At 34.0% G+C, this 15,636-nt stretch overlaps 1 protein-coding gene across 1 annotated transcript in view; it reads left to right on the forward strand.

Annotated features, from left to right (window-relative positions):
• Positions 1 to 7,661, forward strand: part of LOC111083511 (arachidonate 12-lipoxygenase, 12R-type-like) — a 10,998-nt gene extending 3,337 nt beyond the window's left edge. Inside the window, exons 3-7 of the mRNA XM_022380088.1 lie at positions 459 to 564; positions 1,428 to 1,519; positions 3,270 to 3,449; positions 6,140 to 6,303; positions 7,450 to 7,661. Coding sequence (XP_022235796.1) covers positions 459 to 564; positions 1,428 to 1,519; positions 3,270 to 3,449; positions 6,140 to 6,303; positions 7,450 to 7,564 — 657 coding nt within the window. The 3' untranslated portion in view covers positions 7,565 to 7,661. The remainder of the gene's footprint in view (positions 1 to 458; positions 565 to 1,427; positions 1,520 to 3,269; positions 3,450 to 6,139; positions 6,304 to 7,449) is intronic.
• The last annotated feature ends 7,975 nt before the right edge of the window (positions 7,662 to 15,636 follow it).

Raw genomic sequence — 15,636 nt, forward strand, 5'->3', positions numbered from 1 at the left:
CAACAATTATTTCATATCAGAAACGGTTCGTAGTGTAAAATATCTAAAGGAAAGTAACAATATATTAATTGCAACAATTATTTCATATCAGAAACAGTTCGTAGTGTAAAATATCTAAAGGAAAGTAACAATATATTAATTGCAACAATTATTTCATATCAGAAATAGTTCGTAGTGTAAAATCTCAAACGTCTAGTAACATTACAAAAACATTACATTTTCAAAAACGAGTAAAACTTATTCAGTTCTTTTGTCAATCAGTACCATGCATCGTACGCAAACAGTTTTTTTATAAACCATAATGTATACAACTAAATTATATATTCTATGTAGCATATCGTAGAGACTATATAGTCGAGATACATATATTCGTTACGTAGTACAGTACAGACTTTGTAATGCAGTACGAAATCCCTTCACAGTTTCACAAATATTTTTTTTCTTGTGGCTTTTTTAAGGTGATGGATCCGGATGTACTGCCGTATTATCCGTATCGGGATGACTCTGTGGACGTCTATAAAGCAATTCACGAGTACGTATCGCGAATAGTCAAACATCATTATGGTAAGTTCTACAGAAAATGTTGCCTTATTATCCATTATCCTTATCACTCTGTAAATGTATATAAACACATCTATGATAAGGTATCGCAGTTGATTCATGATCTATGACGTCCTTAAATCAGCAGTTTTATTTAATAACAAGAATCTTTTTAAACCATGATCATTGTATTTTGTGATGTTTACTTTTAAATAAAATTTCCAAGTGTTACAAAGATCCTGATCTTCTGTGGACAATTCTTTGTAGTTCCTTACTAAACGTGATCTTTGACCACAGTTCTCTATTTATGAATGTGCTTACCATCTTTTGATCAAGATTCCCTGTATTTATCAATGCGTTGCTCTTATTTAGATCAAGGTTGATGTTTTTTGTATTTGTTCTCTTGATCTTCATCTGTTTGTCAAAATTCGCCATATTTGTTCGATGATCATCATCTTCTGGTTGAGGTTCACCACATTTATTCGACAAATCCTCATCTTCTGGTCGAGGTTCACCATATTTATTCGAGCAATCCTCATCTTCTGGTCAAGGTTCACCATATTTATTCGAGCAATCCTCACCTTTGAAGAAAGGTTTCCAGATGTAATATCCTCCGATAATATATTTCAGTTAAAATGTTAATTTTTCAACAATATAAAGAAATAATTATCCAGTTTGATGATACACAAGCTTCTTTTGTCCGGTATCATAAATCGTTCCCACAAACAAAAAGTTCAATTTTATCATAACGAAGAAACTTAATATTCCTTCCGATTTAGATACAGTTTAACTCCATCTTATACGATTTTCAGAAGCTTTACTAAATTGTATAGTATATACTAGTAGCTCAGTTAACGTATTCAGCGCCATGATGTATTTATTCCCAGAAAAAGATGGACAAATTTCAGAAGATACTGAGCTTCAGAACTGGCGAGAAGAGCTGATTAAGACTAGAGAGGAAGGTGGTTGCCACATTATGGTAAATTTTCCTTTGATGTTTCGTATTACTGGTTTGTTTCCTTGTTCTGTTGAATATCGCGCAAAGCTACACGAGGGCTATCAGCACTAGCAGTCCCTATTTTAAAAGTGATACAATAGAGGGAAAGCAAGTAGCCAACACCACCTACCGCCAACTCTTAGGCTACTCTTATAGAAAGTTGGGATTGACCATTGACCGTCACATTATAATGCCCCCCCTTGATTCGCGAGTCGAACATCTAACTATCAGGCCACACTCTAAGTAGTCAGCATGCAGATTACATGTAAATCATCCATACAAGAGTACAATAATTTACTTACTCTCAAACACAGCCCTTTATTTGACAAGATTTAACCCAGTTTTATGAAAAGAGTAAATGTAACTTTAAACCACAATCTTCAGCAAAGTTTATTTCAAAATATTTACAAAATTTCACCTTTTTGATGAAGTTTAAGAAAAGGCTTAGATGAATGCGCTGGACTTTCTTTAACTTCACGTCGTTTACTGGAGATTATGTTTATTGTTAAGCACAAAGCTGCAGGGACTGAACCTTGAACTTTAACCTTATAAGCCCTCGGGCAGACGACCGAGACACCGAATGGAATAATCAACTTACTGAAAGATCATTAAATGTGTAACGAGGTTAAAATTGTCGATGGTTAAATATATTTTATTTCATGATGTGGTGCTTTACAGACCTGTGTATTTTTAGCGGCTCTCGTTCTAAGTTTATTATATTACACAAATTATCAGTGTGTTTGTGGAGGAAGTTTTAAACTAAAAAAAAATGGAGATTTTTTGTCATGTTTGTTTATTTCTTAATTTCACGCAAAGCAAGGGAACCTGCAATAGCCGTCTCTAATTCTGAAGTGATAATAGACCAAAAGAAAAGCAGCTGGTCAACATCACACACCGCCAATTCTTGGGCTAATTTTTTACCACCGAATGGTGAGATTGAGCGTCACATTATAATGCCCCCCCCCCATGTCTGAAAGGCGAGCATGTTTGGTGACAGTGATTTAACATTAATATAAATATAATCCCTTAATAGTGTATCTCTTAGAGATTTAATACCACCAAGTCTTTACCATTGTTCTGTTGAGTTAGTACCATCCTTATATTTTCAGTGAATGCCTTCAGAAGCGGGCTTTGTTGTGACGTCAAGGTATTACGTTATTACCTTTACAAAAAAAGCAATGATATGAACAGTTTTAGTTGAGATTATCAAAACTTAAATATACAGACATTCAAACGGACAGAGAGGTAAACAAACGGGTGGATAATTGTTCCTGTTAGCGCAAAGCTGCACAATGGCTATCTGCACTTTGTTTACCGCAGGGAATCGAACCCCGTATTTTAGCGTTGTGAGTCCATAAACTTACCGCTGACTCACCGAGGAACCAGGCAGACAGAAAGACAAATGGACAGAGAGAGAGAGAGAGATATAGATACTGATGTAAAAATGTGACTAAGAAAACGTGTAGTGTTATTAAGTTTTAGTTATATTACTATACTAAGGCATGTAAGTGTCAATACATCAAAGGCTTTCTAGTTTACACTGCGATCCCCATTTTAATTTACTTATTTATTTTATGTAGTAATATTTTCTTCTTTGACTGAACTTTAGACAAGAGTTTGTAAAAAGTTTGTGGCTTGGTGGAGCCTTTATTGAATACATCGTCAAGGCATCGTTCTTTTCTTACACCATCTATTTAAAAAAAAGTGAAAAACTTCATTGGTTGCTTTCCAGGGTGTCCCAGGGGATCATCAGTTGGGATTCACTAATGTAGAAGAAATTATCGAAACCCTGACGGCCATAATAGCAAACTGTTCCGTCTTCCACGCAGCAGTAAACTTTCAGCAGTATGATGAATGTTCGTTTCCCCCAAACTACCCACAGTCCATGAGAGGGGTCATCTTGAGGGACAAGGTAAGTAGGCTTAAGAAGTCAGTGAAAACTGTATGTGAACAGTTAATGACATCAGCAGTAAAGACAATAATTGACATCACAAAAATAAGTGATGTTTCCAAAGTAAAAGATTCGGTTTATCTGATTAGATAAAACCTTTTTTCTGTGTATTCTTTTTTGAGGATGGTAAAACATCAGCATATAGAATAATAATAAAAAAACACACTGAGTAATGGCTTCTGATAAACAAAATATACAACTTATCACGAATATTAGACATATAACAAAAACATTTAGTGTTTTATTAACAAATTTTGATCAAAGCAAGCTGCCTACAAAGATCAGATACACAAAATAAACCAGTAAATAACTCCCACCATCAAGTTATCAACGCTATTTTCAAGTTTTGAACAACTCGACTTTCAAGATCTTCACGTGTCGATGTTTCCGTTTATCAACGTTATATTTTAAGATCTGTGCAAGAACTCAGCTAACAGATGTTCCCGCATATAAAAGCTATCTTCAAGTTTTGTACACCAAAAAAAACTAAGATTTATATTAGTTGAGAATCCAAATGTCGAGCTAACAACGTAAAAGAAACCCCAAAATAAGGAAATATGTATATTTATATAAAGAAGGCATTTAACAAAGTTAAACACGTAACAAAATATAAGTTACTTACACGACGCATATAAATAGTGGCTTGCTTAGTGTACCCTCATCGGGTTCCGTATTCGATGAAAATAGTGACGTCAGTATGAAAATAGTGACGTCAGTTGTTTGAGAAACTTGCAGATGCCTCTCACTGTTAAAAATGTACACACATTAACAAGCTCGTGCTATTTTACATCCTAACGTGAGAAAGTTGTTGTATTGGCGATTTTTACGATATTCTAAACGATATATACCACCTGTTATATCACAAGATTCAGGTATCTAATTAACAGCCTTCTACAACATAACAAGGTTGTCACTATTGATCTAGTTTAACCCTAACGTAATCGACTAGTTACCCCTTTTCATCTAACGTCATTTTCGATCCTCACGCGACCACTAAATAAAAGCATGCTTCCCCTAACTCTGATGAGAAGTGGTTAAGGAAGCATACAAAAATAATCATAATAAATCCACACTCTGTAATCCACATCGTGAAACTTTTGTTGTTCCTCCAAGTACAACACAAGACACACACGTCCTCTTTGTTTGTGCTATATTAATAAACACACACACGCGTCCTCTTTGTTTGTGCTATGTTAATACACACATCCTCTTTGTTTGTGCTATATTAATATACATATCCTCTTTGTTTGTGCTATATTAATACACACATCCTCTTTGTTTGTGCTATATTAATGCACACATCCTCTTTGTTTGTGCTATACAACAAGTTTTACGCAACAGTAGTTTTATCTTCAGCTATTATTGGCAACAAGTTTTACGCAACAGTAGTTTTCTCTTCAACTATTATTGACAACAAGTTTTATGCAACAGTAGTTTTATCTTCAACTATTATTGACAACAAGTTTTACGCAACATTAGTTTTATCTTCAACTATTATTGACAAATGAAAGAATCAGTGGAACTTGAAACATTTTGTTGAAAATGAGTGTTCTTTAAGATAACGGAAACTGGTGTAAAATAGCACAAACAAAGAGGATGTGTGTATTAAATCTTCAACTATTATTGGCAACAACTTTTACGCAACAGTAGTTTTATCTTCAACTATTATTGACAACAAGTTTTACGCAACAGTAGTTTTATCTTCAACTATTATTGACAACAAGTTTTACGTAACAGTAGTTTTATCTTCTACTATTATTGACAACAACTTTTACGCAACAGTAGTTTTATCTTCAACTATTATTGACAACAAGTTTTACGCAACAGTAGTTTTATCTTCAACTATTATTGACAACAAGTTTTACGTAACAGTAGTTTTATCTTCTACTATTATTGGCAACAAGTTTTAAGCAACAGTAGTTTTATCTTCAACTATTATTGACAACAAGTTTTACGCAACAGTAGTTTTATCTTCAACTATTATTGACAACAAGTTTTACGTAACAGTAGTTTTATCTTCTACTATTATTGGCAACAAGTTTTACGTAACAGTAGTTTTCTCTTCAACTATTATTGGAAAACTACTGTTGCTAAAAATAATTCAAGGTCAATAAAAGGTCATAATGGTTTTTTTCGTAACTTATTTCTTCTGCATAATTTTGAATTTTTATGATTTCGAACTTAGTCGCCTTAATGATTTTCTCATATACACATTAATCTTATATTCTTTTAGTGAAAATTTGGTATTTATTTATTAACAATTATTTTAAGATTCAATCCAGAGATATAAATTTTCTTATTACGATTGTACTTAGTACGTAGTGTAATAACTCAACACTAATTCGAGGCTTATTAGCAAACTTATTTTGGTTTCATTTATTTGTTATTTACGCCTATTATCAAACAGTTTCTTGCATAACCTATTTAGTTAAAAGACGTATTTAGCATTGAATGACTATTTTTTAATTATGCGTTTTAGTAGCACGTGTTTGATGATTTTGTTAGGTTAAAAAATCCTTAAATAAAAGTTTCTTGTCAAAAGATATTTCCAAACGAAAAATTCAATAACTAACAGTAAATATTAAAATTTTTATTACGATTCCGTAAAAAATTACTGCATAACCTATAATTTCAGATATATTTCTTTGTAGCGCCCTCGTACGGAGAAAGATATTCTTGAACAACTGCCCAACAAAGAAACGACGTTTGATGTAGTACTTGCTATGCGCATGTTAAGCACCAAAGCCACCAAGTCTTTGGGTGATTTTGAAGTTCGATATCTTTTCGATCCCTCTGACGTGGAGGCGCATAAAGAGTAAGTTGCTTGGATACGATTTTATTATTTTTTATATCCTAACTAAACTCAGACTTGCAGTTTGGCGTTCGTAGGAAGAAGTAAATATAATAAGCACATTCATTAATCTTACATCATGTCGTACCCACCCACTCCGGGTATGTTGAGAGAGATAAAAAAAAGGAACTCTTGTTTCATGACGGTCATGTTAAGAATCCAATTGTATACAGTTTCATTCAAGTGAATAGAAACAGGTCAAAGTAAGGATTCAATGTCTAATTATTCATAACTTTACCATCCAACAGTTTCTCATGATTCTTTTAAACATTTTACTAACAAGTACACAGTTATCAGACAATAGATGTTTTTTTAATTAACTGTAGAAGTTAAACAGCCTAGAAACTTGTGGTATTGTGGTGAATTAAATAAAATAGGCAAAAAAAACGACGACTAATAAGGACGGCTAGAGGATACAAACTATTTAGTTAATGTCCAAAGTGCTGGACTTAATAAGGTCGGCTAGAGGATACAAACCATTTAGTTAATGTCCAAAGTGCTGGACTTAATAAGGTCGGCTAGAGGATACAAACCATTTAGTTAATGTCCAAAGTGCTGGACTTAATAAGGTCGGCTAGAGGATACAAACCATTTAGTTAATGTCCAAAATGCTGGACTTAATAAGGTCGGCTAGAAGATACAAACCATTTAGTTAATGGCCAAAATGCTTGATTTCACAGGATCAGCTGTAGGATATAAACCGTTAATGGTCAAAGTGCTGGACTTAATAAGGTCGGCTAGAGGATACAAACCATTTAGTTAATGACCAAAGTATAACCACAGCTTGATTAAGTACTAATATTTTACAATGAAACGGACTATAATGACACAGCCTGTTCCAACGAGAAAGTACATTTTCAAAGTTTCTATAAATTAATCCTTTTTTTTTCTAAGCAACTCTAAAAAGTGTCAAGAAAAATTCTTACTAATTTGATACGAATCGTGTTATAATTAAAATTGAAAGAGCAGTCTACACGATTTCTCCAAAACTCCAGCCAAACATACCATTAGTTTGAAATCTCAAGTCCGATAAAAGATGGCTATATAACTACACAAGTAATGACTTTGTATAAATAGTTTTAAAAAGAAACTTTTTCCTTTCCTTTTCAGGTTTGTAGAAGAGCTTAAAAACATCAGCGAAAAAATCAAAAAAAGAAATGAGACACGGAAGTGCGCCTACACCTGGCTTGATCCAGAGATAATCCCTAATTCTGTGGCAATTTAGTCTCAAGTTCAGAGTTTGATCCTACCTTTTAACAGCAGCTTTCTTTCTTGGGGAAAATTATTTTATTAATCATCATTATTCCAAAGTTATATTATTTTTATTTTTGGGGTGGTTGGGTGGGGGGGTACCATATTAGAATTAATAGTTACTAAATATTGATTATTATAATGGATGTGGGAAAAATATTTTATTTTTTTTCACTCAAAAGAAAAAAAAATCTTGACCAATAAGAATCATAAGTAACACTTATGATACAAAGCTGTATCTCATTATATAGAGAACGTTACGAGTAGTCTTTAAAACAAAATAATATAGTGTGATACCCGATTATTATTGGATTCGTCCCTAGTGGCACCGCGGTAAAGTCTGCGGACTTTATAACGCTAGAAACCGAATTCTGATACCCGTGGTAGGCACAGCACACATAAGCCATTGTGCAGCTTTGTGCTTAATAACAAACAAACAAACAAAAACTATTGCTGGATTCTGTCAACTTATTAAATTGCATGCAATTCCTAAATCGATTTATTGTGGAAACAAAAGAGAAGCATCAGACATGTAATTTTGGTGCATTTTTAAAATCGTATCTACGAAGGACTAAACAGATTTTGTCGGACGCTGACTCTTAAAATATATTAGAATGAATTAGTGGTTTGCGAAGAGGATTTAATGCTGATGTGCTGTGTGTGTGTGCGTATATACAGTATATATTTATATATACTTAGTCATGGTGGACAATTCTACCCACATGGAGAGCAGTCTTCTCGTAAATCATATAACCCCCCTCAACTCAAACCGAAACGTTGAAACTGTTGTCCTAACTACTTTTTTTTCATTCCTGTAAACTCCCAGTGGAGCATAGGGCCGCAACAACACCTCGCCAACGGAAGGTGTTGTTGCAGTTACCTGTAGCAGGTTGGTTTTTACGGGGTGGAGTTGCTCATCCTGGACTTGGGACCAGGCAAAGGCGGAGGTTGGCATGTTTGGTGTGACGGGGATTCGAACCCGCGACCCTCAGATTACGAGTCGAGCGCCCTAACCACCTGGCCTGTCCTAACTACTTGGTGAAGTATAACTCCACAAATATAACGAAAAAATATGAATTTAAATTATCTCTTTAATCAATTAATTACAAGAAAATATGGACTTATCAATAACTTTGCAAACCCTCCCCATGACTGATGGAGATCATATTTGACAGAGAATAAATCGGTACGACAGCAGCTGTACACAAGTGTATCGTCTAGGTCAGTCTGTGAGGTCTCAGATCTCGAAACGTGACCTCCATCCCCCTTACGCATGGTTTGGTTAAAAAAGAGGAACAAAATCAAAGATTATTTTAACAATGGAAACAGAGTCCTCCTCCCCCCCTTAGTTCGAGCACTGACTCTACCAGATAATTAGATCATAACAGTATAATACTCAAGAAGCGCAGCCTCTAGAAATGTGGTATGAACATTATCTAGTTAGTCAACGATATGTCCATAAAATGTAAAGCTCAATAAGAGGCGGTTATAAATTCTCAGTGTGAGGGATATCACTAGATAAAACCCCATAGAACTCGTGTCTCATTGTGGGGAATACCTCGAGATAAACCCCCAGAATTTGTATGATTTCTGGGTTAGTTGAACTACGGCGAATAGTTATCAAACGTATATAACCAAACTGTTCTGCAATTCAACATTGTGTACAGAACTGCTTTAAATAACCGAGTTTCCACATTCAATGTCGTGAACATAACTGTAGTTTTGTGACGTAGGTCGCAAGACATTATCTTTTATATCGTAGAATTTGATGAGGATGATACTGAAAAAAAAAAAAAGTGCCTTTATATTAAGTTTTATTTCAATATACCTGATAACGTGTTAAAAATGTGTCATATTAAATGCTAATCGTTGTAACTAATCTACGGAGCAAAGTTTATCAAAACGTTTTGGTGATGGAAACTTGTAAGGCTTATGGAAATTAATATTAAATTCACTACTATGTACGTTCTTCATAGATAAAAAATGACGTTTGTTGTGTTAGCTACGGTTCAATTATACGTGTACGAAATGTTCTGTTCGTTGTAAATAAAATATAAAATAATTCCACGCAGTTTTCAAGTGTCATTTATCCAACACCTGTTCCTTGTTTCTATTTCAGAAAATTGGAAAAGTTGAAAATTTATTTTGGACTCAAATATTTTGAAAGCGTAACCTAACTTTTCTGATGTTAAACCTCTTAATGAAAGTGGAATAAATTTCAAGCGAAATAACGAAATATTAACATGTTTACAAGTGAAGTATCCCGTACTAAAATATTCATTACGATTAACAGCTTCAAAGAAAAGTATTAAAATACTATAAACTCTGACAAATCTCTTGTGTGACGTCACATGTAAAGCTCCCATTACACGTTTAGGTTTATTAAATATTACTTTTTTTTTACTTTCTTTTTAATTTTCATAACACAAGATAAGTCCAATAAAAAGTTGTTGATTTTTACTTTGTTTTACTGACTTTTACAACACGTGCTCAGTAACGACTATCTTTTTAACTTCGTGTTTGATTTTCACAGCACGTGCGTAAGTTTAATAAAGGTATGGATTAGGCCTGGCATGACCATGTAGTCCTGTGACACGGTTTCATGCAAACGCACGAAAGACCTATTATCACTGGTTTGTGTATACATTTGTTGAAACAAGTGCCCAATGTTTGTTTGTTTGTTTTATTATTTAATTCGTTGCATCATGGAACAAAAAACAAAAAATTTACAGTTGTGAACAATTGTCACGATATAACAAATTAGAATTCAGTATATGCTTAGACGTTGTTCTTTGAATAAAGGTGGTGACTTTGAAAGTCACAAAATGCAAAATAAAAAAAGTTTGAATTCGAGACAACCCGAACTATGAATAATATACGCCATTCATGTTTTTGTTATCCTCTGTGATGAATATGTGGAATTTCGTGACTGAAATTTCTACATCCAACACTTTTTATTCTCTTATAAATTATTAAAAGAAGGAGACTAACGGAGAGCTTTTTTTTTTCAGCTGATATAACAATATTGCTATAACAAAAATAATAAAACGCTAACTTTTCAAAATTTTATTGGAAATAATTCTACCTTGTTAAAAATGGAATGAAACGACAAAAAAAAAATATTGCTTTGGAAGAAACTTGGCTAATTATCTTTGGAATAGAACTACTACTGATGTGGACGTTCTCTTTCAAATAACGACAGGCAGAGATTGATTGCCCCAAGGGCCTTAACGACCAAACATGACGTTGATCTCAACATAACAATACACTTAGTAAATTCTTCAGTCTCGGCCTATGATGCCATTACTGCCAATGTCGATATCATGTCATGATTTGGACTCTCATAGAAAACGATCGTTTTCATCATTAATACTTATGTTCAATTAAAATGTAACACGAAAGGCATTTCAAAGGTAAAAAAATAAAAAAAATGGTCAAAAGTTTTGATTTGAAGCGTTTTAACAACATGACTATTATTCTAACTTAACAGGCATTAGATCCATATTAACTGGGTGAAAAATAAAACAAAAAGCAGAATAATGTTCGTATATTTATCCAATTAACAAAAACGACGAAATTAGTTATGATAAAACTCTTAAACTCCCGAAGAAAAATGTCACAGTTTGCTCTTTTTTTTTTGTTAATTTTGATTTAAAGGATATTTTTAAAGTAGTAACGAATAACTGACCATCTCACGATATAAATAAACGAATATATATATATCGCATTATCGTTATCGGTCCTGGTTGTCAACTTATTGTAATAACGGATAATGTTTGTGGTAATAGCACACAAATGCGTTGAGGATATCCCATCTATCAGACAAAATCCAAACGCCGATGTCAATCTACTCAGCCGTCATGGAAAATCATAAAAAAATCAATCAAATAAGGGTACGAAGCCGAGTCCTTACACCCACAACGTCTCAGCTTCTACTGTCACTGTCTATGGCCAGTTGTCTATGGCCCTTACATTTCTTAAAGAGGAACTAAATATTTATCTGCCGGAGGACAGTTTTCAGAATATATAAAAAATCTCTTACGAGTTTTCATTTTTGTAACCTAAGTAATATTAAAAATATATTCAACCAAGCAAGTTGATTGTTTGTTTGTTTGTTTTGAATTTCGCGCAGAGCTTCACGAGGGCTATCTGCGCTAGCCGTCCTTAATTTAGCAGTGTAAGACTAGAAGGAAAGCAGCTAGTCATCACTACCCACCGCCAACTCTTGGGTTACTCTTTTACCAACGAATAGTGGGATTGACCGCACATTATAACGCCCCCACGGCTGAAAGGGGGAGCATGTTTTGTGGGACGGAGATTCGAACCCGCAACCCGCAGATTGCAAGTCAAGCATGTGAATTGTAAATTTGTTTTATACTTAAATCACATAGTTCGAAATTGGCCTAAATCAGCATTTTTTGCCCTTAGCGATTTATGATAGAAATATTTTAAGCTACAATTATTTCCTTATTTTATTTAGTTCAGTGTTACACGGTGAGAGTTATCGCGTCTGTTCAATCACTCAATAGATAAGCCAAGAAATTCTGTAAGGCAATTTTGTATTTGCCAGTTAGGCGTACGTAACATTAGTATCGCAGTTTCTGTTCATAGTGGTAATGTTGCTTGTGAACTTAGGCCTTCAACTTGTTTACAAGTGGACGTAACCTGTAGCAATGGTTATATAAGAAATAAATTAATTCGTTAACGTTACGTGGACTGGACGTTACGTGGAAGGTCCGAACCCTATTTTGTGATGTAAAAACACTGCTACTAAGACAGAGCGCTCTGGTTTTAAATTTAATACATAATCATTATGACATTGCTATCAACATTGAAACTGTATACAAGTTGTTTATGGAAAAGCACCTCAGAAGAATGTAGCATGTTATTTCTGTTGTGCACACATGTCAGCTAATATACTATTGTTGTACAGAATTGTTTAAATTAACAATTAATAACTACTAAGCCTGTAGATAGTACAGTACTTTACAATAATAAAACATACATATTGTTACGCCTCTAGTCGTTAGTTAATTTTTCCGTAAATTCGTTCTGACGAAACTTTAGCGACACAAGTCCTTTCTTAAATAAAACTGGTTTATTCTTTCTGAATATAACTTTACGATACACTTAATTTCAACAGTCGCTCTATAACAACGCTATGTCTCACGTGACCAACAATATTTTGTCCGCATACATTCAATTACTCACTCTCTGACTGCAGTTCAATTACTCACTACCTACACATTGTTCCGTCACGTTGTGACCATCTTATATATACCAGGCTACCCCAATCTAGTAATCTCCCGACAATTCACGAGGGTTCGAGAAAGAAGTGGCGTGATACTAGTCACGTGACCTCGCTGACGCAACAATATGTATACTAATTTAACTCTAGAACCCCAGTGTTACAATAGAATGATGATTTGTTGACTTTTCATTGGATATTTGTGGATTTTATGTGAACAGCCATGCAATTGTTTAAGTTATATTTCATGCTAAATTACTTCCAGACACTCAGTACTATTAGCGTATGGGCCTGAAGTTAACATGTTTAATTAAATCAAAACACACGGAAACTCGGGAAAAAATGTGGCAGAAAACAAGTAATATGTAGCTGAGTGAAACGTCTCAGCATAATAAGGAACGTGAAATTAACATGATCTAATTAAAGTATTAAATAATATTATTATTGTGCACGTAATTCTTAACACCGTGAAAGAACGCGCACATTTACCTCAAAGATTCAGCAAAATTGTTGAATAGTAAATTTCAAGTAATTTTTTAACAGTTACACGATATTTTATATACAAAACCTTGACATTTAATTGCTATATAGACTATGACGATACAATTACTCTCGAACTTTGAAAAATTAGTGCTGGTAATAATACAAAGGGGGAACCTTTGCGTTTTTCAGCTTTTAATTTTTTTAAACGTGTAGCATTGTTATTGATGCTATTTTTCTCAACGTGCATTAATTCCCGACCATCTTGACATATATCAAATAACAAGTGTATCGCCCAAGCAGTCCAGGGGTGTTTGTTCAAAAAATTATATGAAAATATTATAACTGTTATTATTTTACCTAAAGCTTAGTAAAGGATTCGAACTGACTTTTAGTTTTACGTTTTATAAAGATAGAAGCCTAACACAAGAAAAGGATGACGCAGGTTAACAGCTAACCCTAGTAGTGTTAACACCACTTCCAGACGGTAAGCGTTTGTTCAAAACATACAGCTCGTTATATTTTCACTGGCATTTTAACATAATATTTTTTGACGACGGGAATATCAAATTATACTTAAACTTAAATCAAAACCACATCATTTGCCTAAAACTAAGGGATTTTATGAATATTTAAGGCTGTTGTAAATCATCACATAACTATTCATTTCTCAGTCTAACAATTAGGCCATTCTGATAATATGTAAACCTATAATAAACTCAAGAGAAATAACTACGCCTTTTTCAATATCTGTTCAGAAAACGTTTGTTACTTACAGATTAAAAGGGTTAGGACACACGCACTTGCTCGATTAGTAGTAGTTGTACTATACACGTCGATATTAAAACTCGTCTGCTGACTTTCTGTGGTTAATACGAGGTCTAATCACTTTAAAGCAGATAAACACTCCCATCTACAAAGAGTTGTTACTGGTTCGATTTATTCAGAATGTAAAAACTCGAGCAACTCGGATCGAAACAAAAGATTAGCACTCAGTTGTCTAGTAAAATTTATTAAAATTGTCTCCATCTAAAACGAACTACATTGTTTATTAATAAAATAATTTGAGGGTAGGCTGGTAGAGATCCTGATGAGTAATAAAATCGAAGCGGGTATACGTGTGCCCCATGCTTGGTATTCCTGGTGCACAAAAATGTTTTGTTTTCGTTTTTGAATTTCGCTCAAAGCTACACGAGGGCTATCTGCGCTAGCCGTCCCTAATTTAGCAGTGTAAGAGTAGAGGGAAGGCAGCTAGTCATCACTATCCACCGCCAACTCTTGGGCTACTCTTTTACCAACGAATAGTGGGATTGAGCGTCACGTTATAACGTCCCCACGGCTGAAAGGGCGAGCATGTTTGGTGGGACGGGGATTCGAACCCGCGACCCTCAGATTGCGAGTCGAGCGCTTTATCCACCCGGCCATGCCGGGCCTACGCACAAAAATATGGCTAATAAAAAAGGAAAAAAAAAGTATCGTACATTAATTTACTCTAATCCTGCCGCGGCTCTTGTTATTTTAATTTTTAATGTATTATCTCATCATGAATTTAGAAGGATTATTTATACATTTTAGGACAACAAAGACTTAGTCAAACTATATCAATTTTACAATAAGAATATTTCAAAATAATTTTCATTAATCACTTATTTCATACAGAGAACACGTGAGGAACTGAAACAGCCATTTTTTAAAGGTGTCCTGTTGCTCAGTGATGATGACAAATCATTATTTTGAGCGGAAAACTCTTGTTCTGGACCTCTTGAGGGACTTAGGCAAATTATTAGACAAATCGGTATGTGTTACTCAATTTTTTAACATACCTTTCCTGTTACATAATGTGATTTGGTAAAGTCGCTTAACTGGTCTTCAAAACCCGCAAATCGGTAAAATTAAACCTTTTTTTGTTAAAATTATACATCAAGAAGCCATTGTTGGTATGTGTTTAGGAATTTTAAATGTATTACTTCTACTTAAGACTCTATAAAACAAGGCCCTTTTTATACGTAGATTATTGTGAGTCTGCTACTTTATCAAGAAAGTCGAGACCAATCCACAACTGAAAGTAAGTATTTATCCACTTCACATGAACGAAATAAAAGTCATGTTGAAACGCTGTCTGAGGCACAGAGAAAAATATTCCGAAATCTCATTCGAAAGGAGTAGCGGATAATTGTTTCGGTTATAAGTAATGGAGCTCAAGCTTTAAATAAGAAGATCCATTACCTATCAAAATAGGAACTCAGAAATGAAATACGACACCTACTATCATAAAATTTACTGTAATGTAGCGTATATATATATATATATATATATAT

The sequence above is a fragment of the Limulus polyphemus genome, unplaced genomic scaffold (assembly GCF_000517525.1).
Source record: "Limulus polyphemus unplaced genomic scaffold, Limulus_polyphemus-2.1.2 Scaffold9923, whole genome shotgun sequence".
NCBI lineage: Eukaryota > Metazoa > Arthropoda > Merostomata > Xiphosura > Limulidae > Limulus > Limulus polyphemus.